General features: G+C 32.1%; 3 protein-coding genes across 3 annotated transcripts; 1 reads left to right on the top strand and 2 right to left on the bottom strand.

The window, feature by feature from the left end:
• Positions 1-6,582: 6,582 nt before the first annotated feature.
• LOC18599766 (F-box family protein) lies at positions 6,583-10,030 on the bottom strand. The gene is made up of 5 exons (XM_007029863.3): positions 9,671-10,030; positions 9,426-9,599; positions 8,866-9,028; positions 8,625-8,766; positions 6,583-6,850 (listed from the first exon to the last, which is right to left on the bottom strand). Exons 1-5 carry the CDS (start codon positions 9,901-9,903, stop codon positions 6,822-6,824), a joined length of 741 nt encoding a protein of 246 aa, XP_007029925.1. The 5' UTR covers positions 9,904-10,030; the 3' UTR covers positions 6,583-6,821.
• A 1,563-nt stretch (positions 10,031-11,593) lies between these two features.
• On the top strand, positions 11,594-13,900 carry LOC18599765 (Presenilin-1). Its single transcript, XM_007029862.3, has 2 exons — positions 11,594-12,127; positions 12,894-13,900. The coding sequence occupies exons 1-2, from the start codon at positions 11,788-11,790 to the stop codon at positions 13,895-13,897; spliced, it is 1,344 nt and encodes a 447-aa protein (XP_007029924.3). The 5' UTR covers positions 11,594-11,787; the 3' UTR covers positions 13,898-13,900.
• Positions 13,901-20,642: 6,742 nt separating this feature from the next.
• On the bottom strand, positions 20,643-21,636 carry LOC18599763 (uncharacterized). The gene has a single exon (XM_007029860.3). It carries the CDS (start codon positions 21,565-21,567, stop codon positions 20,869-20,871), a length of 699 nt encoding a protein of 232 aa, XP_007029922.3. The 5' UTR covers positions 21,568-21,636; the 3' UTR covers positions 20,643-20,868.
• Positions 21,637-26,659: the final 5,023 nt, after the last annotated feature.

Raw genomic sequence — 26,659 nt, 5'->3', positions numbered from 1 at the left:
AGAAGAAGAAGGTATTAAACTCTTGACCTGCCAGTATTTAATCAATTATTATTGGTTTACTGATAATTATATTTTAATGTTGTTAAAGTTTTGAAGCTGCGGTTTTCATGTGACGATGTGTTGCAACATCATGAAAGGATATCTTGGCACCATAGGATCCTTGCGCCATCGACAAGTACTCTACACTACTTTAATTTTTTTGTTGGTACGTACCTCATTTTAATTTATGATTTTGAGTTATATATATATATATATATATATATATATATATATATATATATATATATATATATGTATTTTCCAATGACTCCGCTCGTCTTTAAATTGAACATAATTTTTTTAAGTTCTAATGGGAAAATGAACACATATGTTGTATAATTTTTTCTTCGGTTGTTCTTTAATTCGTGTATAAAAATAAATTAAAATAACTTCTATGTAGAAAATATTTTTAAAATAAGAAGAAAGAGTCAATTTTATAGTCTTTAAACCATTATTTAATCAATATTTATTGGTTTATTATCCCATATAGAATTGGTAAAATGTAGGAGTATATAAACGTTCTAAACTAAAGGGTGGCATTTATAGTTTTTACCAATCAGAAAGATCCAATAATTCTTTTCACATCCTTCATCTATACAACAGGTTACATCATGTTCATTCAGGGTAATAGCACATTTTCTTTGCCCCATCTTTTCCAAATGCAAAATTAATATTTTTAAAAAAATGTTATTATTACTTAAGTTGTAATTTCTTTTTAATCTCTGTTAAAATAATTATGCAAATTATCTTAATAATCGCTTGTCGACGACGTGAAACATGACCAGACAATTTCGCATGTGTAGTTTTTCCTTTTTCATTTCATTAATCTTGCCTCGAGAAAAGAAAATGATGTTGGCAGGGACTTGAATTGAAAATGATATATTATTAAAAACCATTAAATATGGATGAACAAAAAATTAATTTATTCTATTTTAAAGATATGTGGGAATTCAAGGATGAGTAGAAAGCAAAACTAGCCATGTAAACGGAAAAGTACTGTAGAGTATACGAAAAGGGTTAAGTAATTAATTTTGCAGAGAGGGTATTGCCTAAGGAAACTGGATGTATAATTTGCATTGAAAACATCTCGACCTTATAAGGTGAGCTCAGTAAATTTTGAGGGCACCAACCCAACAACTTGTGCGGCCTTTGTATATTTCTTGAGTGAGGGTTTCTTATTTTTCTGATATGTTGTTTTAGGCAGCAAATGGTCCAAGTCCAACATAAATATTGGTTTATGAGCAGAAAAGAGCAAAGTGGTTAGTTTTCACCAGACTTCTCTGCACATATTTATGGGAAATCAATTGGGTTTTTGAGGGAGGCTTTTGCAGTAATAGCAACGCGGAATTTAGTGAGAATTTACATGGAATTACTACAACAACTACCCTCATATTAATTCACCCCTTTTAAAATATAATTATTAACTTATCTATCATTTGTAACATATTTTGGTACTAAATTTATTATTCTACACGTGACTAACTTCCTTTATTTATTTGTCTGTCAGTAGACAAAAGTAAAGTCATTATCTTAATTAGTGTTTATATATATATGATTAATTTTCTATATATTATACTTGTTTGCATATGAATATATATGATTTAGCATGATAATCAACAATACTGCTATATATCTATCTATAACTATATTTAAAGGAAGCCCTTTGGGGTTTCCTTGCTTGACAGTTGACAATGATATTACCTGAAGGAGAAAATCATTATAAACCCCGAATTCAAGAGTCAGTTGCTTGGTTCACTTCAAAGTGTAATAACATTTATACTGATTTAATTATTTGACAAGATCAATTGCTCTGTCAATCTTATTTCATAAATTTATTAATAATATAAAAAGAAAATTTCTGACAACCAAATAAATGAAAATCAACTAAATCTCAAATATGTGCTTGCTTACTTACATTTTAATATTTTTTTTATGATAGCCATATAAAGGTACACGAATCTCATAAAATTTTCAAAGTAAGTATTTTCAAAGTTTTTAAGTTTTTTACTTCATTCAACAGCTAAAAAATATGTTTCTTCTTAAACACACATAAAATTTAATATTACTGAAATATCCTATTTTAAGTCTATCTTATCATCTAAAATTTATGGACATGAACAAAAGAAAAAAGTTGAGAAAAATAAGTATTATAATTTGTATAGTTACACTCTTTTTACTTTATCATCAGCAAACAAGAACATAACTGATTATACAACGTCAAATCACTAAATCAACTTGACTATGAAAAAAAAAACACTTACTTGTAATTTAGATCACTAAATCAACTTGACTATATAAAAAAAAAAAAAACACTTATATGCATATGGGCACCTTATTTAAGCTAATAAATAATCTCATGTAAGCTTTTTACTGTAGATTGGGCATTGAAAATTAAGAATAAAAAAAACAAGGTTCTTGGTTTGACACGTGGTTGTTGAGGCGTGGGATTGAGGTTTAATGGGATTGGTTTATAGTTGGGTTTTTGGGCATGAGTTTGAGGTTTGGGGTGGGTTTGGATTAGATTTTTTGCTTCTCACGATCGAACTTTTAGATTTTTGTTTGACTTTTTATATGTGAGTATTTATAAAAAAATAATGGTTTTCAGAGATTGAGTTACTATATATTTTATTTTTTAGTATTAAATGTAATTAATGAAAAATGATGTAAATCAACTAACTAAAGATAGAATTTTAAAGGAGATTGAGTTATTATATATTTTATCGTAAATTTGAAGATTTTATTTAAAGTTTTATTTTGTAGTGAAGCTGTTAATAGGTGTGTTTGTATGGAAATACCACCACAAATACCTCAACAATGACTACAATAACATTAGTTATATATTTGTAAAAGAATATTTTATAAATATCAATGTACACCAACAATTAGATATGATAATATAATTATTATTACTTATCTATTTCACAAAGTATTCTCAACTCAATTGGAAAAAAAAAAAAATTTTACCATCCCAAACGCATTGCACAGGTAGCAGTAGACTAGACAATTTTAGACATGACACATTAACACGACACGAGAAGACACGAGGTTAAACAAGTTTGGATTTAACTTTAACGTGTATCATATCTAATTGTGTTTGACATGTTTAAGACACAAAAGTTTTCGTGTCTTAATGTGTCAGACACGAGTAACATGTTTAAAACACATTTAATTAATCGTGTTAGTCGTGTTATCGTGTTTAAACATGTAAACATAACACGTTTATCAACTTATTAAAAATTTATAATCAAAGACTATTTTAGCCTTATTTAAATAATTTTAAACAATTAATTTAATAAAATTTTTAAATTTTATAAAGATAATAATGTAATTATGCCATGCTCAAACCCTAATTTTAAATTTTGTTTTGTTATATTTGATGTTATTGTTTATTTTTTGTTAATTATAATTGTTTTTATAATTATGGATTTTAAATTTAAATAATAAAATTATATTTAATTGTAAAATTTTTTATTTAATCGTGTTATTAATTGTATCGTGTCATATATTGACACATTTAACAAACGTATTAATTGTGTTGTATCGTGTTATACTGTTATTAAACGTATACGTATATGTTTTTCAGATTTAAGACACAAATAGTATTCGTATTATGTTAATGTTTAACCTTAACGCATTTTGTATCTAATCGTATCTGACACATTTAAAATACGAAAACATGAATTGTCAGATTTAGGTACGTGAAAGTTGATGAAGGAGAGCTCGAGCATGATCAGAAATTTTATGTCCTCTGTGTATACTACTAGCCAAATGTCCAAAAGCTCTAAAACCATCAGAAACCATATGATACTAGGGAAGGAAGATAAAGATATTACAAGTTTCATGTATTTTTTTCTAATTTGAGGAGAAAAGAGATTCGAACTCTATTCTTCAAGTAGGGGAACATACACCAATCAATAGACCAAATACTAAAGCACAAGAATGATTTATTCATACAACTATTTTCTTTTTTCATAACATAAATAAATTTCTAGGCTAATTTTTTTTTTGTGGTAAATTTGATCTTAGCTATATATAATCAGGGAAACCATGATGTAAAGAGTTTTTGCAATGGTATCAAATAATTAATTATGCAGAGTTTATTAGGAATTTTGATCCGAGTAGTTAATTTTGGATAGATCACATATATGTACAAACCAGTAACCTATAACATTTATTGGTTGACCCATCAGTATTTTAATTCTTCAATAAATTAAATTATTTAGCAATAAAAAAATATTTCTTTTGTTCAGCCAAAAGAACCTTTCTATATATACTAAGAGAGTAAAAAATAACACTAATTAATTTGTTCAGCTTCTTCATCCCTCCATTCTTTAACATGACGGATCGTAAGTAGAAAGGCTTTTGATTCCGTACAGTGAGACAAACAAGGCTGCATTCAACCAAATATTGTGCATTAGACGTAGAGAATTCAAGGGGCAAGCAATCCATTAAGGCTAAAATATATGTGATTTTAAGATGAAATCTTAAATTCTAAATAAAGTTTCGTTTCATTTCGTTATTACTGTTATTATTGAACAATTACTTCTTTTTTTAAAAAAAAATTTATTAATTTCTAATCTTTCATGGACAACATACTCCTGACAAGTTATTGAATAAGATAAAACTGATTTTCAAAGGTAATACATTATAAAAATGAAAGCTACTATCTAGATTAAAGCCTATATTGGTCATGTCACCCGTTAACATATTCTATTTTTGATAGATATGAAAAATCTTTACCTCTCAATCGAATTACAACAAACTACGAATAGTATCCAATAAATCAAAATTTGCACATGAATACGATGTATTAGCTGTAATTGCCTTAACCACAATTTTGTTGTCCACCTGCAGCCATATCCTACGAATTCCTTTATCCCTTGCTATGTAAAGACTGTATAAGACTCCCCATAATTTGGCCCTGTAGGATCAACACCTCCCCAACTTTGCAGCAAAGCCACTTAACCAATATCCTTTATAGCCGTGTAAAGCACCACCTGCCGCAGCCAAATTAGTACCACGACGTAATGCCCCATCTGAGTTTACTTCTACCCAACCCTGCGGTGGATTCTGCCATCCTACTAGCACTTCTCTTTTATAGCCAGCAGGGCCAGCTGCTACATGTGCAAGGAATAGTGATAGCATTGTGTGACGCGGCAGTTAAACTTTTTAGCATCGATAACTTACTAACCATAGGAACCAAAATGTCTTAAAATTTTTTTTGCAATAATGATGATGTTTAATAAAAATAAATTTAACTGTCTTTTAAGGGACACTCTCAATTTTTTTTTTTAAGCAGGTAAAACTTAAAAAACTTATTCCAAAAGGATTAGGGGTTGGAAATTTAAGAACATAAAATGAAAAAGGTTAATGCAATTGAGAAATAAAAAAATCATGTTAAAAACGTGTGACGAGCACGTTTTTATCATGCAAATCTCTTCTTAAATACTTTTACTGTCTAAATAGGTTTGAGGAATCCGAAGTAATTGCAAAAGAAAGTAATAAAAAAGAAAACTGCCATGCTCTGCTTACTTTCTGACTAAGTAACAATTGAATGAAGAGACCCAAGGTTTGGAATAGTTCTGACAAAGAGCAGAGCATGCAACATGTTAGGTGGCTTAATCCTTGAACACAAGTAAAGTCCTGAATTATTCTGCCCAACAAACGGATTGAATTCAAGATAAAGTATCATTTCCTACCATTTGTACCTTATTCTAAAAAATGAAACAATGCAAAATACCTAAACCCACTCCCTACATTATACAATTTTTGCATCACATGCATCGTACGTAAATAATAATAAATGCAAAACAGTGCTTTTTTTCTTAATTAATTGGTTGCACAAATTATTTTTTTACCAAAAACTTTAGTTTGAATTATGAAAAGAAAATGTTTGGAAATAAAAATATTTTTTTATTAAAAAAATAATAATAATAAACTATTTTATTAATTAAGAAGGTTAAAATTTTTTTGAAAATAATAAAGAAGTATTAGTTGGATATTTTTAATATAATGAAAATACAAGAGTTGGCAAAAAATTCCATACCCTTGATGAAAGTAATTTTTTTACTATAAAGTACAGATTTGAGCTGAAACTCACTCACCAGGCCGAAACAAAAGAGACTTAGAACAATCAGAATCAATCCATTTTATCCACAACGATGTCTTTTTGGGTCAATGTCTCTGTTAATTGGTTATTTTTTTTCAGCTTTCTTTGTTGTTATAAGCAGAGGTAGATTGATTTGCCAGGAAGGGTTGCAATAAACTGAGGAATTGGCTACGGTAATTAAAGACTTATGGCTTGAAAGCCCCAGACTTCCTTCTTCCTTTTCACATTTTCCTTCCCCTTTGTTTGCCTGGTTGTCGTTGTCTGGAACCAAAGGCCCTGGGAAATTAGACGGCAGACCGGTTGTTGGAGCCCTTGCCTGCAACTTCTGAGCCGATGCACAACAGACCTGAAGGCTCATGGTTATTTCTGGGAGATTCATGTTCTGCAGTTATAAAGTCTTTGTCCACCAAAGGAAAATATAAAGAACAAAGATATTACAAAGATCTCGGTGTGTAATATTTCTCATTACAAGTCAAATAAATACAACGAGGGTTGGTACAAGGGCATTACAGCGGAATTAATGAACATTCAGCTTTGGAAAGCCTGGATATGCCACATTTCTGCACATTCTCAGCACCCCACGTACAAAAAAAGGCACAATGGATAATGCCAAAAGGCCAGAACCATACAGAAGATGGTACGGGCAGCAAGTCGATTCAGCAAGCATGCTCATCTATGTTGTTTTACCTTGTTTATCAGGAGCTGTAAGAACATTAACTGGACATCTTAGTTATTAATGTACAACTGGATCTATAGCAAGAAATGCAGACCGTGTAGGTGAAATCATAAATAATTGCAGTTCCCAGACTGGTATGAATGACAGAAAACTAATAATAGAAATAAACAGGGATTGGAATAAACCATCAAGAACGTACTACTAGCAGAAAAACAGCCAAGCAGTGAGCACAAAGCAAACTTCCGCCTTTTACATGAAACCGTAACAATAATAATAGAAAAAAAATAAATTTAATGAACAAAATAATTAGCAAACATAGATTCAAAACATTTCAGAAGAGCATTTTCAACTTGGGCTACATGTGGAAAGTATTCTTCCCAAGTCCTAAGCTTGTTTTATCGTGTTCATTAAGTTTTCAGTTAGGTAACACAATCACTTTCATACTAACAGTGGTTTACCACCATTCATGTATAGTGTTTGAAGCATAACAAAGGAGAATAATACTATGCTTCAGCAAAAGCATACTCCAAGAATTTTTAAATTATAGGAGCATTCCAACTTGGGCTACATGTGGAAAATATTCTTCCCAAGTCCTAAACTTGTTTTATTATGTTCATTTAGCTTTCAGTTAGGTAACACAATCACTTTCGTACTAACAGTGGTTTACAAATTACCACTGTTCATGTGTAGTGTTTGAAGCATAAGAAAGGAGAATAATACTATGCTTCAGCATGTTTCAAAAGAATCATGACACAAACAAGCATACTCCAAAAAATTGTCAAGTATAGGAGGAAGATCCCTAGGAGATTCCCTAAAATAGCTTCTTGATTCATGAAGAGGACTCGATTTTTCCTACCATGCCATCAGATGCACTCTTAGGAAGCCACTAGCTCCCTGGCCACTTTATTTTTCATAGCAGCTAACTCTTATCACATACAGTTGACATACACTTTGTCTCAAGGGACAGAAAAATCCTTGAAACAAATGTTCATACTTCTGAACAACATCATATAGCCGTTCTTCTTTTGAACCTAGTTATAATTATCGGAACTGGTGATGGAGGTTTTATTTCATATCTACAGAAAAATCCTCCAAACAAATTTCCGAATACCACAAGGAAACTAGCAACTACCATGTATCGACCCATCCCTCACCTCTTTTTCTCTGTTTCATTTCTTTCTGGGAGGAAAGTGAGTATTGTATCATAACCAAGCATCTTCACAACCTAAATTCCTTTCTAAAGGAAGTCTTATGGCTTCTCAGCTCAAATGGATGATACTTATCATTTTAAGCTGATGAAATGTTGAGCCTGCCATATAGATTATGCTAGAATGATATCATAGGGCAAGAAGGGGAATGCAGAACTGGTGTTTACCATCCCATTTCGGGCTACTCTGTTAGAAGGACTTAACATGGTTGTAGTCCAATTAAACTATTACCAACATGACATGCTTTATAAGATAACAAATCACGCTTCATTTGAAAGGCTTTGCCCCCCTGAATCTAAATCGAACAATATTACAGCAAAATAAGATATAAACCTTATAAAGGAAAAAATAATACTGAAGATTGCTAACAATATTAGAACAAAAGGCAACAAGAAAATAAGAAATACAAAATTTGAATCACAAATTTCCATAGGAAGGCAATGAAATAAGTAGTTCTAAAAGATTAGAAGATAGCAAAATAATGAAGCAGAGAAAATAGGGCAAAGGTTACAACCCTATCACAGGCACAAATTTGTTTCCCCAGATATATGTTGGATGTGTTACTAAATGTAGGAATAAGCTAGAATCTTACAGTTGATGCATGTTTTCAACTTCTTCCTCTTCATCTTATTTTCATGGCTTTCATTACTCGTCAGCTTATAATCTCGTAAAGGGTGATATTTCATGGATTGCAACTCTTCCTTAGCTACATCAAGCCTTCGGTTCTCATCTCTCTACCATTAAAACACCAGAAACATAACAAATATCATCCACAATTCTCCACCAGGGTTATTATTAGACATGTTAGGACACAGTGAGAAATCAGTACTTACGTAAGCCTTATCAAACACTTGTAGCTGTTGGTTGCAAAGCTTAACTTCCATCTCGAGAGCATGGATTCTAGATTCAACTGGAACAACACATTGCTCGACCGTTTGTTTTTGCCTACCACGCACAACCTCAGGCTGCCACACATTCAAAGCCACCGATGCTTGACTGAAACACCCAACACCCCAAGGATTCCATCCATGAGCACTCACAAGTACAAAATCTATCTTCTATTTGTTATATATATAAAAAAGGTGCCATAGTCTCTCTGAGCGTTAAACCCAAAATTAGACTAATTCATATTACAACCCAAAATTACTCTGTTGGAAATATAACATATTAGTTTCTAACATTCTTACCTCAATTTCTGTTATCACTAATGCCAATAACAAGGGTATATTCAGTTTAAATTGGTTCGGTTTTAAACTGAAAAATTGAAAAACAAACCTTTAAAATTATATATATATATCTCAGATGTATTCATCTAAATATTTCTACTTTAATCTTTTCTTCTGAACAACCAACCTCAATTCCGAAAAACAAAATTTAAACATGAAATTATTACCTGACCTTATGTAAATTAGACAATTCCGAAACGGCAGACTTCAATTTCTCTCTTTCCTCACTTAACCGAACCTCAATTTCTCGAAGCTTCCTTAAATGCTCCGAAACTTGACTCTCTTTCCTCAACACCGCCCTTTTATAAACCAATAACTTCCTCTCTCTTTCTCTCTCAAACCTACACAAACCAAAAAACAAAAATAAATTTCAAAATAAAAGTTGAGAAATTATAATTTTCTTTGGCTTTACCTTATTTTGTAAAGAGATTTCGGGGAGGAGGATGATGGAGGTGATGAGATTTGATTGGGGAAATCAACGGAGAGTAAGTGGGACCAGAGTGAGTCCTCATTGGATAAACGGTGGAGACGCCTGCAGCTGATTGAAATACTACAAAGATCTTTGAATATGAAATTTGAGGATTTGATTCCAATTTCTAGTATTTTTCTCCATAGCTCGTCTGGCAGTTCGTTCTTCGAACTCATTTTTCTTCTTTTTTTTCTTTTTTAATTTGCGATTGATTTTTAAACGGTAAAGATCCAGATCTAATAAATGGTGGTTAGGGTCGGTTGCAGAAGATCATGGGCCGGTCGGATCCGGTCTGAATATCCATACCCCGATTGTGTTCTTTGTTTTTTTTATTGAATAAATTATAATGCATAATTTCTTTTATACTATATAATAATTCTTCGAACATATGTTTTAAAAGTCATTGGAATCATATTCACATTCTTTGTTGGATTCATTTGGGACTTTCTCTTTTCTTCTTTAATTACTATTTTGTTTCTACACTTGAAATTTTATTATTAGCAAGCCAATAATGTGAAAATGGCTAAAACAGTATTCTCATCAAAATTCCACTAGGAGCATGCTTTGTTGACACTTGAAAAAGTTAAATATATGTTTCCATGACCATGATCGAGGGAAAGAATATAAGAGAAAATTGATTTGGAATTAAATTTTCGTTTACTTCGATTACGATGAGATGATCTGATGTGATCTTTGAATTTTTTTTGTTAAAAAATATTATAAAATGTTGTTGAATATTGTTTGATTTCTTTACAATTGGAATAGTTTTAACATTTTAACATTATATATACTATCATTTTTTTTTGAATAATTTTGTAAATCAAATTATTAATGAAGCCCCCACATGCTTTCTTTTTTTTTTTTAAATATTGGAATCCAAATGATGAACTTCAAAACATAGTATTAATTCATTGTTCTTCTAAATATATGCATTCTAGTATAATTTCTTAAATGAAAAATCTAATAAGTTCCTTTGCGCATCTTCACACCAAACACATCATGAATATAAAAAAACGTGAGACTAAACATGATTCTCTTTGTTTGGTTTGGGAGAAAATCTTAAATGTTCTCCACCAAAATAATTCAAGTAAAAGCAAAAATAAACAAAGAACAACTAAGTGAATCCTCTGCCCATCTTCCTCCAACTATTTTAATGCTAGAGTATAAAAACTCTTAATTTTATTTTTAAAAAAATAAAAAAATGACTTATTTAAATTTTTTAAAATAATTTAGAGATTTTTTAAAATATTATATCAATTAATTAAATATTACAATTTCATAATATAGTATAGCTCCTTTGCACGAAAAAACAAATACTAATGTTATCATAACAAAATATTGTTTTGCGTTATTCTTTTTAATAATTATGTCATATAACATTATTAGATTAGAAATTGCCTAATGCATAGTTGGGTGAACAAGACAAGACCAACATACAGAAGGAAACAGAATAAAAATGGCAAATTCCTTTATTGGTAGCTCACTTTTTCTTTTTCTTTAAGTTAAACTTTGCAAGAACTTTTCAAGAAAAATAACGATAATCAACAAAAAGAAAGAACTTGATAGAAATGGGCAAAAGGAGAGAAAATTTTATAGGTGATTGTACATATATACACAATTACACTTACACACATGTATGTGTGATTGATTGGTTGCGTAATATGTAAAGGAGAAATTAATTAATTAATTAATTAATTAATTTAGATAGTGTACTTAACCTTTGAATAAATGATAAAACGTTTTCTATAATATAACTTCATAAAATATAAATTTTATTTTTTACCGAAAATTTATAAAAAAAAAAAAGATGAAAGAAGCATATATTTCATTAAATGTGTTAAATAAAAATTCATTTCCTAATATTCTTTCCGTCCTCTTTGAGTCTTACCACCAAAACAAACCCAAAGGCCCCAAACCAAAGTGGGAAGGCAAAAACCAACTTTCACACCTCGTTCGGTAATTGAACCGAACCCCCGCATCAAAATGCCGTAACACCTCTAAAAGCAAAAGGAACGAATCCCACTACCTGCTCGACGAAACTCCCCAGTCAAAGATCAGCAATGGAGTCGAGCATCTTAGAATCAATCGGCCAAGAAATCATCGGCGTGATGTCCCCAGTCTCTCTTTGCATGCTCTTAGTAGTCCTTCTCGTGTACTCCCTCTCACCTTCCAACCCCTTTTCCTCTTCCTCTCCCGCTCCCATCCGTACAGCTGCAAATCTCGTTTACCTCGAAAACCCATCTGATACCGCTGCTCAGAAGCTCGAGGGAGCCTTGCTCAATGCCTTGGTCTTCGTTATCCTCATCGCTATAGTTACGTTTGTTCTGGTGCTGCTTTATTACTATAACTTCACCAATTTTTTGAAGAATTACATGCGATTCTCGGCTTTTTTTGTACTCGGTAAGATGGTAATTTTTGGCTTAGTTTTCTCACTTGATAAAATGGGTTTTGGTTTTATTTGTGAATATTTGGTGTTGAAAGCTGTTTCTTTGACTTAATTATGTGTTTAGAAATGTAGGTCTTGAGTTATTTATTATTATTTTGGCGTTAAAAGCTGTTTTTTTATTGCTTAATTATGTGTTTTAGTCATTTGGGTTTGGTTTGCTTTTGATTATTTGGTGTTGAAAGCTGTTTCGTTAATCAATTAAGTGATTTTGTTATCTGGGTTTTGGTTTTTTTATGAGTATATGTACATAATTGAATCCCATTGGTTCAATCTGATTTGATTTTGTTTTCCCCTATCTTTTTTCAGTTAGGATTTTGCAAACAATGCCCTACTGGTACTTGGTTTCTATTTTAAACAATATCTTCATCCTAGAAATTTGGAATTGTCACATCAATTGTCAATCGAGGCATTTAATCTCAACTTGTTTCTGCAACTTAGGGACAATTGTTAACAAAACGGTTTTACTTATGATCTTAGGGCTTTTCTCTCCTTCTTGATGCCTCTCTTATTATGTTACATGTGGTAGCAATTCATAATTTTTTTTGGGGGATAGTCCAGTATATATCAATGCTGGTTGATTTGGTTATTTGGTTTAGCTGCCTGTTGATTTCATTGGCAAGGGTGTATTCCTGTTTTTCTTTTCGGTGCTGTTCTCTTTGTCACATGTTTTGTTTATGCATTTTGATTTTTCATAGGTCGAATTATTCTTCTTGGTGTCAGGTACAATGGGTGGTTCAATCTTTTTGTCGATAATCCAGCATTTCTCAATACCAATTGACTCAGTCACATGCTTTCTGCTGCTTTTCAATTTTACCATTGTGGGGGTGTTATCCGTGTTTTCTGGTGGGATGCCGATTGTTTTGAGGCAAGGGTATATGGTATTGCTGGGGATAATTGTGGCAACATGGTTTACCAAATTGCCAGAATGGACTACATGGGCTTTGCTTGTTGCATTGGCTTTGTATGATTTGGTGGCAGTTTTGGCTCCTGGTGGCCCCCTTAAGTTGTTGGTGGAGTTGGCCTCAAGCCGAGATGAGGAGTTGCCAGCTTTGGTATATGAAGCTCGGCCAACAGTTTCACGCAATGAGGGAAATCAGCGGTCAAGTTTGGGGCTTCTTGTTGGTGGAGTTTCAGATTCTGGGTCAGTTGAGTTGCAGGCGGTGTCGAATGGTAATGCCCGTAGAGATGGAAGTGAAAATGGTAGCAGTTCTGAGTATGCTGCTATCCAGGTTAGAAGTTCAGAAAATGTTGAAGGCGAAAGGTCCCCATTGGTTGGTCATTTGAGAGAAAGGTATTCATCAGATAGTAACTCATCAGAGTATTCTACTGTGGTTTGCAATAGAGAATCTGAGATTGTTGTGGATGAGGAAATGTCTCCTCTTGTTGACTTGTTGGGGATGGACGATGAGAGAGAGCAGCCAAGGAGGGATGGTACGGGGGATTCAGTGATAGCAAGTAGAGGTATCAAGCTTGGTCTTGGAGACTTTGTGTTTTATAGTGTTCTGGTAGGCAGGGCTGCCATGTATGATCTAATGACTGTATATGCATGTTATCTTGCCATCATCTCAGGACTTGGGTGCACTCTTATTTTGTTATCTGTGTGCCGCCGAGCACTGCCTGCCCTCCCAATATCCATTACATTGGGTGTCATTTTTTACTTCTTGACTCGATTGTTAATGGAACCTTTTGTTGTTGGAACGGCAACAAATTTAATGATGTTTTAACAATCTGATTCTGTTATATGACAAGGGGAAGAAGAAAAAGGAGGTGCTTAGAAAAATTTTGATGATTTCTAGGCGAGATTTTTGTATACCCTTCGGAAATTAGTTGTGCATGCACTTTCTTTCCTTTCTTCTCATATAAATTCGCCTGATTCTAGTCCGAATTCAATAGTGCATCAACTTCAAGACAATCGGGTAATTCATTAAAATGTAATCTTACTGCCCTTTGGGGTCTTACTTCTATAAAATTTAGAGCTAATCTTGTTTCATTCATATAGTGATTCTTTTGATGGGGATAAATAAAATAATAAAACTTATGGTTAGATGTTTGTGTGAGTGCTGAAGACATAAACCCACGCATTCGCATAGAATATATGCCTTTTTGACAGAATATCTAACCTTGCTGCTTGGCTCTTATCTTTTATGCTTTTGGTGTGATTGATACTTTTTTTAAAAATAATAAAATCAAAAGCTCAATATCTAGAAGAGTAATTAATGAATTATTTGCAATAATATTGTGTATATGTGGCAGAAAATTTCTTTTATATTTTTTTCCCAAAATATACACTTCTATGATTGAGAATCATCCAGGGGTTATTCTAAGACATATCAAAGGGTTGTACATAACTAGATGAAGTTTTGTAGTAGAAAGGAAGAGTCACAAAGGGGATAGAGGGAGGAGGATAAAACAACATTAGGCCATGTAGAAATCAACAGGATTAAATTTTTATTTTATGTAATTTCGACTTCACTTTGATTTAGAGTAGATTCACCATCTGTTTATTCATCATTTTTATCGGCCAAACTTGGTTATGCTTCAGTTGCTGCAGTTTTGTTTTGATGTTTATTTCTTATATCCATGGTTCTTGGGTTAAAATGGCTTCCTACAAATAATCTGATGAGATTCCATCGCTGCAGCTGTTGATGTTTAGTTGTTTGTAATGATGTGAGTTTTTTTGCAGGTAGCATTTTTCCTGTTTCTACCTTTTAGCACTTTTAATTTCTGTAATCCAATCATTCTCTTCATGTTTGTCCATTCTATTATTTTTCAATGCATGTGATCCATTGATCAAGGTTTTATACTGGTCTCAATTGAACCATTTGAAAGAAAATTACATCTTTGGACTGAAGATAGAGTTTGATAGTTGTTATACATGGCTGCCTATATAACCAGTCATGGAACACTCTAGGCTTGACACCGGAAATGACCAAGACTATTGTCAAGAGAGCCAAGCGAAGGAAACCACAATCTAAATGTGATATCTTTCCTCCCTGTGTGACATGACTCTGGCTCTCTGCCCTTTTATTTGTAGTGATAATAAAAAAAAGAAAGTGATTATGATGCGTTCTTTTTGAAAGCAAAATCATTGGAGTCAGGCATTTTGGAGGCATTTCCATAATGTCTTCACACAATAATGGACAAGAAATCTTTTCAGCTTCAAGTTTAGCTAGTCTTCTTTAGATATCTCAATTCTGTTACTATGTCCTTAAGTATATTGGTAGACTGAGATGAGTGGGCTTTCAAGTATATTGTTTAACTTGTTTGACTATGATGGCTGGGTGTCAATGAAATTTCAAGTCTTGGATGGTTCAAATTTCTCAGTTTTGTCATAGAATAGATGGCTCTGATATCACTAATTCAAAGTTCGAATCCTTTAATATTCATGAGTGTCCAGAAAAGTGTCAGAAGATTTTTAGTATGGTTGATGCAGCACCACCCAATGGTATGCCTCAGTGTGTTGCTGAAGATTGCAAGTTGCAGGAGATTTTTCACAATGCATTATCTGCCTAATTCATGAACAAAGGCAGGCTTCCTTGATGAAGCTGTAACTGCAAATTCACAGGCTCCAGGTAAGCCATGGGAATTGAATCCCCAGAGGTTGGCAACTGTACAAGAAGAGGTAACTGTAGAGCAGCGGTTCAGAGATGCTGAAACCATTGTTGAGTTTGCTTTGGATGAAGATGGGAGGTTGGTTCAGTGAAGTACTTCTTCGATTGGAAACTATGCTTCAGATTGCTCAGGAATGGTCCAAGCAAGCAATTGAAACTTCAGAACTTCTTATATTCAAAACTGTGCTTCAGATTGCTGAGGAATGGTCCAAGCAAGCAACTGAAATTCAGCACTTCTTAGATTGAAAACTGTGCTTCAGATTGCTCAGGAATGGTCGTCCAAGCAAGAATCTGAAACTTAATAATGTTGCTACCTCAGATTCAAGTACAAAGAGAACCTCATTCTAAGAACTTCATTCACACAAAGAGCTCAGGTCTAAAGGTACATGTTCCTTGGCTTTAAAATGTAGTTATGACCGCATCTGAGTTTGTGAAGAAGTTAATACGTTAAGCTTTGGGTTATGTATCTCAAACCTAAACCATATGACTATTGTACAAACAGATAATTGCTCGAATCTTTTGGCCATGTCTGTCTCAGAAATTAACTGAACCCTGTTTCACAAAGGATTAACTGCAGAACTCACCTGTGGTTTGGATAAGGCTTGAGTGGCACCAGCTACTCACTTTTGGTGTTTTCTGAGCTAGTGAACTCTATTTAATGTTAGTAGAGTTAATGGAAATAGCCCAATAAAGGAACAAAAATAAGCATCATAGTTGAAGTAGTGCATGACCTTTCTTTGGCTAACGAGAATGGTTGTTCCTGTCAACCATCTGAAGACTTTTGTAGCTGGTCCAGACTTCTTATTATGTGTTGGGTCGTTGAATATCTGTGAAGCCATCCTTTTGCACTATCCAAAGTTATGGTAGAATCCCAAGGTTTTCCCTCCCGTTTGAGTGGGGTTTACAATCTTTGTAGTGGAAATCTCCAGAGCAGGGAACTTGAATTCATCAATCATCTGCTAAATGTATTGGTAATATCTTTAGTGCCTTTATGCTTTATCTATATATTATTTAAATGTATTAGCTTTCATACTCAAGTATGTCACATGATGACTCAATCCATAGTACTCGTCTATGTGATACCTCAAATTGAAGATATTAAGTACTGTCATTCCAATTCAGACATTCTCCCATTATTTGATCCATTTATTTCTTTGCTGAAGTTTCGTGTGAATCATTACCATTTGAACACACTTTAGAAATGACTAACAAGATACAGTATAAATTTCCTGACTCTTACGTCCCGTCCAAGGGACTCTAACATGCTGGGAGCTCAGCCAGCAGGGGAGGCAATCTATCTAAATCTGGAAGACCTTATGTTAGAATGGATGATAACACTTCCAAGATGCAAGACCTTTGTTTATCAAGGAATCGTGAGAAATAATCTTCTTTATAAGTTCATTTCAAAAATATTATTTTTTTATAATTTTAATTATTTTTAATTAATTTTTGACATGAGTTGATAATAATACCCTTTAAACAATTTCAAACAAGTTAAAATGATTTCAGTTTTCTCTATCCCGTCATCCAAACAAAAATTTTAAAATTAAATCTCGATTTCTCTCTCTGATCAAATATTGTCTATCTCGCCATCCAAAAATGATAAAGTTTTTTCTTATTTTATTATATTTTTTTAGATGATGGATCTTGGGGTTTTCAATGATGATGAACATTGATTTTGCTCTTCTATGGTGATTGTAGGCAGCATGATGAATTTGGTAATTGGATGTTTGTTGGTGATGACTTGCTTCGAAACATGTGCTGCAATAGAGATGTCTGTGTTGATGAGTTGGATTAAATTAGTTAAGATGATAGGTTCAGGAAGAAGAAATAACTAAAGTATGTTTGATGGGTTTTATGGTGGTTTATGGTTTTATTGTGTTTAAGATTGAGATGATTCTTAAGCATGTTTGTTGGGGATTTTTATTTTTTTATGAGATTTTGAATTAAAATTATTTAAGAAATATTTTGTAAAGAGAGTATATTTTGTTTTTGCATAAAGGGAGTGAGCAAGGCGATAGGGATTTATTTTGTCTTGCTTTGGACGGGTATGAAGTTTTGTAATCTATCTTTTATGAAATGCATAATTTCATGGCTTAGCAAAAAAAAAAAAAAAATACGTTTTAGGTTCTTGAGTTTATTGGTTTATTCATAGAACCTCAAATTTAAGGAGTTGAAATTGATTATACTAGTTTTTAAGTATTACGAGACTAATTTTTAAGTATTACGTGACTTAATCACTGCGTTATTGGTTTTTAGGTATTACGTGATTGGGTTTAGGCATTACGTGACTGATTTTTAGGAATTGAATGATTGATTTTTAAGTAATGCCTAAGTCACACAATGCCTTACTAACTAGTCACGCAATGTCTTACTAACAAGTCACGCAATGCCTATCAACTAGTTACGTAATACTTTATCAAAAACTAGTCACGTAATATCTTATTAAAAACTAGTCACGTAATATCCAAAGTCAGTCACGTAATACCTAAAAACTAATTACGTAATTTTCAAAAATCACTAAAACTACTGTATTCCATTTAACAAGATCAACAACTTCAAACGATACACCATATTTCATTTAATAACATAATTAACAAATATGTCTACTTGATAAAGAATGCTCAAAATATTCAAAAGTTTTTCTTCATATATAAAAAAATCATTCCAAGATGTTTAAAAATGCTAAAAAATTTTACAGGTTTTCTTCGTATATAAAAAACTACACTAAAATGCTCAAAATGCTTAAATGTTTTTCTTTCTGGTAAGGAATACTCCAGAGATGAACAGTCTGGTAAGGAAAGCACAAAGAATATGAGTAGTCTTGAGGCGCAGATCTAAACGTACTTGACTCGTTAATAGGTTTCGAGTTGAGACGCGAAGTTAAATAAATGGATCGATTTCATTAAAAGTAATTTTATCCAAATTTTAATTCTCTTGACTAAAAATAGTTAAAATTATAAAAAAATTTATTGTCAAAAACACCTTATACATGGAGTCCATTTAAAAAAAAATTCTTTGTTTATTAGCTTCAAACTAAGATTAAAGCATAAAGAATAAAAAAAATCAGGCACCCTATGACCAGTGTTGCTGCTTAACTTGCTTGTTTATATAGTTTCCTGGCGGCAGGATCAAGTGAAGTCACCCATCACCAGTCAGTCACCACCAGGGTCATAGGTAGATAACCTATTTTCTTTTTCTCTCTCTGTTTTAGTAGAAGTTAACATGTGCAATTTGTTGTGAAGGTTTCAACCCATGACTTAAACCCCAAAACCAAGGCTTTAACAAGTTGGTGGGTTTTAATTGGGTTCAGTTCCGTTCGGTTTATGTAAGTATATGAATCTAACTCAATTTGGTATGGGTCAGTACAATGGACGCGTTTTATTTATTGTGCAAACAGGGACAATGGGTAGGGTATTCCAAATTTTGAAGTACCCAAACCAGAACAAATCAAGTTACCTAAATCTTATTTAGATTAAAATTGAACCTGTTAAATTTTAATTAGAAATGATATAAGTATTGACTTTAAACACTCAATTCAATTCGTATATAGAAATAAAACATCATCTAAAATGAAATTTGCATAATCTTTTAATCAAAATTAAATCAATCAATTAAAGGTAATTAGTCTATGAATTATAAACAGCTTCCAAACTTAAATCAATATTATAATTAAAATTTTTTGAATGGTGTATGGTAATTTAATCTTAATTAATTGAGTCGGATAATATTGGATACTCATTTGTTAGGTAATTATTATCATCCTTGTGTACGAATGGCATTTTCCTTCTCATGGCTTTAACTCAAATTAGGGGTCCTTAATAATAGCAGTGAGTAGAGGTCGGTTGCAACGGAGCAACCGACCGCAACTGTTGGTTGTTGCAACCGATAGTTCGGATCAACTGCTGCGATAACAACCATCGGCTGCAAGATCGGTCTCATTGGCCGATCGGTTCGGTTGTCGGGGGGGACTCCCTCCCCCCGAAACCGACCAAACAACTGACTGTCTTTTTTTTTTTTTTAATTATTTTGGGGTTTAAAGAAAGTCAGCATTGCTATGAAACTCTTCTCCATGGGAGAGACAAGATCACAGCCCTTCAAATTATGAAACTTTTTGCATTCTTCGAAAGAACCCATCGATTTTCTCTCAGATTGTTCTCCACCATTTCAAATCAGCAGCAATCTTTTATAGTTTCTGACCTCATTAACACTTGTGGGTTGTCTTCGAAATTTGCTTTTGCATGCCTATAAATTTGTCAACTTCGAAGCCCCATATAAGCCCAACTCTGTCCTTGCCTTCTTCAAGAACCATGGTTTCTCAAAAACCCAAATCGCAACCATCTCCAAGAGGCAACCAGTGTTGCTTTTATATGATGTTGAGACAATCCTGTTGTCCAAAGTTGAGTTTTTTTACTCTTAAGGTGTTTTTCGAAAACCCAAATCGCAATTATCTTCAAAACCGACGGAACCGTAGTCGGTTTTAATCAACCGAAACCGACTTCTTGCACGGCTCAATTCGATCGATTTATAGACAATTTTTTTAATTGATTTTTATTAAAACGGAATCAAAAACCGACCAAACCGAACCATGCTGACTCCTACTTAATACCAAAATGTTGAAACAACTATACTTGATAATAAGATCTTGGTCATATGGTAAAGGAACAAGGGATATTACTATGTGCTGATTAGTTGCCTAACTATGGTATCCCAAGTTGGCCTAGCAAACTTTTCAATTCTGAAACTTCTCTACCAGTTCTCCAAAATCTCTAGTGATTAGCTAGATGCAGTGCATCCTTTAGCATAACATGTTCTTCAATGCTACTTAAAACCAAAACTTGGATTAATCCCATTCAAATTTCATCAGAAAATGCCACACTCTGTACAATTACAAAGCAACTTTTTATTTTTTGAAAAGTAATTACAAAGCAACTTAAATCACATTGTTCTCAACATTAACTCAAGTCATATAATACAGACTGTTATTTACATCAACAAGAGAAGAAAAAAATAAAGTGAAAGACAGACTTAAATCAAAACAAAAAAGATCAGATGATGTTACTTCAGTTTTTCCTGTTATCCTACTACCGTGGGGACTTGTCTCTGATAGCTCCAAATTTATTATTCTTGGGAGAAGATAATTTCCCACTTACCATTTTGTTTCCACTCAACTTTCTCACATAATCTTTCTTCTTCATTGATTTTCTCAAATTTGAACCTTCCCCACTTATTGTAGGAACTACGTACCAGCCAATACAAGTGCATAATATTGCAACTGACCTTCCGAAAACTACTAGGAACAACAGAATCGAGATTATAACTGCTGGGATGTAATAAGAAGGCCTTCTCCAATCCTGTGACTTAACAATATTCCATGAAAAGCTCTTCTTTTGCTCAATCTTCTCATCTGATTCTGATGGGGTTGGCAGCTTCTCCACAACTTCAGAAACACAGCTTTCAGGGTGATGATCTCTGGTATCTTCTGTCTTGTTTTTCTCTTCTTTCTTGTCCTTCAGCTTTACCACAACCGGGACACAATCATTTGAGTTCTTGTAAACAAAACGAACTATACCTTCTGATCCCATCTGTGAGTAAATCTGCTGCCTCTTCTCTTCGAGTTCAGCTAAAAGAGCAGAAAACTGGTCAAGTCCACGCGTCGAATACGGGTTCTTGCTATCCTTTTTTCTTCTCGACTTTTTTGGTGTGGAAGCAGGGGTGCTCCACAATTCATCATCATCTTCTTTTTGGTGGTGGAAAGCTCCACAGAAATATGGGTAAAACATCTTAAAAACTTGGTTTTTGAGAGTTTCAGGGCTTTGAGTTTGATGGAAACAGAACAGAGGCAAAACTTTAGGACTTTTAAAGGAGTCTGCTGACAAGACCAAATCCAACCAACTTAGTCAAGTTAGTGGTTGGAAAAAAACACACAAAAATCACTATAATAGAAGCTTCCACTTGATTTTTACGTGTTGCTTGACTTCTAAGGGGAGAGGGAACAGTGCCACATTGATTTTATTTTTCTATACCATGAATGTGAAGAAAAAATGTGCCATATCTTCAGTAATTTTAAAGGGCTAATAAGTTTTAAGATATTGTTTCTTAGTGGAGGGAAACTTGGTGGCTGGTGTTGGATAAAATGTTGACTTGTCAAAATCATTGATGTGTAATAATAAACGTATTAGAGTCTTGTGCAATTATTAAGACATCTTCTAGATGCAATTTGGAGTTCAAGAGTGACGAGGGGTTAGGTGGCTTAAGCTAGGTGAAAATATAGATAGGGAAAACCATCCACCTCATGGGGAAAAAGCTTCACTCTCCATCTGTGAATTTGCTTATCTCAGTCCATCTTAATTAATTATTATCTAATCTATGATGTTAGCATCAATAATTGATTGGATTTAATATTCCAAAAGCTTAAAAAATATGATAAAATTCGCCCTCTGCATCTAGAAACCACAAAATGTGTAATTAGTAATTGAGAAGCAAGAACAAGTATCTTCTTATTCGGGTTTGTTTCCCTTTCATTACCTGATCAAAGCACCCATCATTTTTATTCACATATGCAAAAAATTTAACTATATGTTTGTATCGAAAGGTCTTTTATAGCTTGATGATCAGTTAATCCTAAAAGGATTTTAGCCTTAGACTGAGACGAAGGCGACCAAATGTTTAACATATTACTCTGATTTGCATGAAATGACATATTTTGGGTTTCTTTGAGTGTTCTTTAGAGGGATGAGACATAGAAAGTACATGTAGGGTTGAATTTGTGTACCAAACTTGGGGAACACCTTTATAGAATAGTTATTTTTTGAACCATGACACTTATATTCTTACTACTTCATATTTTGACAAAAAGATTATTACATTAAAAAGTCTAAAAAAAATATAAATTCGGAATGTTCAATTAAAATATATAATATCATTGTTTTTGTCTTAATCCGCTTAAAATTTCATCCCTAATCAAAACCTGACCGAATGATAGAAATGTTATTTTCATTGAATAGTGATTTTAATTTGCTGGTCCCTTAAAAGAAGTTTGGTTTGTTCTCGAGCTGAAAAAAAAGGCTAAACCCAAAATTTTCCATAGCATTGAATAGAGGTCCCATTTAGCAACACTAATTAATGAATGCTTCACCTTATTTAAGGTAAAGTGAAAATGGTCGGAGGAAAACGTGCATTGCAAAGTCTTCCTTGAATCAAATTCTTTGAATTTGAGGCCTTAGAAAAATTTAAGACTTTTAAATTTAAAAAAAAGAAAGAAAGAAGAATGATCACTCATTAATAAAAAAGATTGTTAGAAAACTGTTCTTTTTGCTGTAAACAAATGTGTTTATATCGTCTACGACACGAAATTTTTAATATTAATTATATATATGAATATATGTTGTCATCAGAACATATATTTAGTACGTTAAGATTTTTATTATACTATTAATTATATATTTACCTACCTTCTTTTAGCCTACCACATATATAACTACAGTTCTTATTGAAAAATTTTACCAAATCAATAGTCTGTTTTTATTTTATTTTATTTTAATTCAGGTGAGAGTGTTAAGATTCGACTATAATAAATTTGTCAAAACTGTTTGAATTAAGAACAAGTGGCATATAATAGATGGGGCAACGTAAACGTACATAGAAACAAAAAATAAAAATAAATAATATATTAATTAGAATTCCAATGGCTTACTTTAATTGACCTTTATTAAATTAATATTTGGATAATTTGATTAAATGTATAATATTCATTTTTAGACTTTTATGTGACTGATGTGCCATTATGGACGATAAAGTCCTATGAAGGAAGTCAAGTTTTTAGCACAAGAAGAGCTCTACCCAGTTCACATCTCCATGTCATCTATTGTTGTTCAAAGCTTGCATTTGGACAAGTCTTGAACAAAGTCCTGCTACTTATATTTCCACATATATTCATGTTTTTCCATGAAAAGAATCTCCTGCAAATTCAAATTCTCAATGTCATACCCTTTCAGCAAGAAGAAGGATACAATCTCTTTTTGCTTGCAAAAGATCCGAAGCCCTCTCCAGTTGGTCTATTTGCATGCAAAATTGGATAAGTCCTAAGAAATTAGCCTCTCTCGATACTGCAAACATTGAATGTTGGTGTCATTTTAGAAGCATAAATCAGAGGATTTTCTACAGTTTGATTTCTATTTATTCATTCTTCTAATATTTTTCTGCAGCTAATTAAAGTATTGGTATTTTTCATTGTTATGAGATTTATGATAATTAAGTTACAAAAGTGTTCTTTCTCACATTGATACGAAAAGGTAATTATTAAATTTACGATAATTAATTAAGTTATAAAAGTGTTTCATTTCATGTTTGATACGATCTGGAGATTTTATCAACCAGGTCAGTTCTGGTTGACATCTCGAAAATCCAAATTCGTCAATTTAAATTATATTTTATATTAAAATTAAATAGAAATATTATATTTATTAATATAACATTTCTGGGTTGGGTTGAAATTGGGCCTGAGCCTGCGGACCGAGCCGAGTAGCCTGGCTTGTGAACAGCTCTACTACAAACTAACACACGTTGAAAATAAGGAATATCAAATAAAAATTTAAAAAAGATAACATCAATAAATTGATAGAATTCAATGAGTATATTGATAATATTAATTAAAGAATTCATTAAAAAATTTTGCATACAAATATTTTATTTCGTTAGGATGGAAATTCTTAATCCCGTACGCCTTATTATTTTCTTCTGGTCTAATTGCAGTTCTATTTATGCCAAATTATTGTCTATATATGATAAACCAATTTCTTATAATATTCAATGATGAAACATTCAAAATTAGGGCTCTATACAAGATACAAAGCACAGATAGCTAGCTAGAATTTAAATTGAAATATTATTTGGATCAAAATAATTTATGATATATACAAACGTAAATTGTTTATAATTTTTTTAATCATGCGTTAATTTTTTGCATAAATTTGTCTTTCAATATTATCATGTTGAAAAAGAAGATAAATATCTATTAATTAAATGTATAATAAAACTAAAATTCATATATATATATATATATATATAATTAAAGCATTGGCTAAAAAGTTATGCACGCAAATATTTATAATTTCGTTATCACTAAACTCTTAGTCATACTTTATCATTCTTTTATGGTCTAATTGGGTTAAGCCAAATTATTGGCTTTACGTGGTAAAGTAATTTCTTATAATTTCAATGGTGAAACATTCAAAATCAATATAATATAATATAATATATACATATATAAATTGTTTCACTAAGAAATGAATGCATCCTGTAGTTATTAATATGTTATTGAATTGGAATAATACTTAACACTAGGTAATTATATGAAATCATTTTTACTATTTTGATATGTTATTATATTATTTTAATTTATATTTTAAAATATTTAAATATATTTCATAATGACATATTTTTTTTAACTTTTTTATTGTGAACATGAATGAGAATTACTCTCGATTGTTATATTTTGATGATTTTGATGTATACATATAATAGTAATAATAATACTAATAATAATAATAATAATATATTCATATATATAAAAGAATAATATGCTATTATATATATAATTAATTTGAACATATATATATATTAATATATCATTCATACATATTATTAACCATATACATTATAATTTACTTATTATTTCTATCAAACTTAGGATTACAAAATGGCAGGAGATTGATCTTGGATGTACTGTCAACTAACTTTTAATGGATTTATTAGAGGTAAATTTATAAGTGGAGTTAAAGAATTAACTAATTTTGTATTTTTTAATTCTACATTTATGGAGAAGAATAAGATTAAATACCCTTACTCTCGGTGTAGCAACAACAAATTTTTAAATTCCAATAAGTTGATGAGCATATCCTTAAAAAATGTTTATTATAATGAACCAGTTAAATTCCGGAGAATTTGGAGGACATTTACACCTTGTAGTTGCAACTGGGATATCTAAATTAAGACCTAGTATTTTCGTGATGGAGGCTGATTATTCAAATTGGTCCTTGAAGTACAACGTAAATCTTGATGCTGAAAGGTATGCTGTCGTCCCCAGGTTCCAACGAAATAGCTTTCGTACTTATCTTCTGTCTTGCGCAGTTGAATCTGACGAGGAAAAAGGGGATTCAATTGTAGTAGTACTTCCAGGTGGTAAAGCAATTTCCTATTATTTGCAGCGTGGGACAGTGAAGAGGCCGCTGTGTTCAAACATAGACAAATACCGATACGATGGTGCCAGGTTTCATGCCTTCCAATGCTTTGAGACCCTCTCTTTCATCTGAGAGTACTTGAGAGTGTTGCTTCTCCTCGAGTCTTATCTTGATAATTAAGTTATCCATACTCTTTCTACAAAATAAAATTAAAGTCTTAGTTAATTGATATCGCTATAAACTACTGCTTTAATTTGTTCAGGTAATGATTCCTATTCCAAAGTACTTGCAGCAAAAAGATTTAAACTAAGAATTTATAACCTTATACATACTATTAGATTAATTATTTTATTTTTATTGGGTGAAGGGTTCAGGCAAAAATTCTCATTTACTAAATGGATTCTGTTTAAGCCAATATGCAGGTGTCTTTTGGGTCATGTGTAAATGTGTGTGAATATATTAGTTTATATTGTTTAAAATTAGAAAACCTCAATATCCTAAATTGTTGAAAGTATATTCTATTGTTTTTAGATATATCATACATTTTGTTTTTTATTTTAAATGACTATAACAGGTATTAAATTGAAGACACACATGCTGCTGGATATGCCTTCTTTTGGTGTTCGAGGAAGCATTAGAATGAGTTAGATTTAATTTGTGTCAAAATAAACAATTGTTGTTCAGATGCTATATT

Source organism: Theobroma cacao, chromosome 5 (assembly GCF_053813885.1).
Source record: "Theobroma cacao isolate CCN51 chromosome 5, ASM5381388v1, whole genome shotgun sequence".
Lineage (NCBI taxonomy): Eukaryota > Viridiplantae > Streptophyta > Magnoliopsida > Malvales > Malvaceae > Theobroma > Theobroma cacao.
Note: the sequence above shows the minus strand (reverse complement) of the source record. Positions and strands in the feature narration are given on the sequence as shown.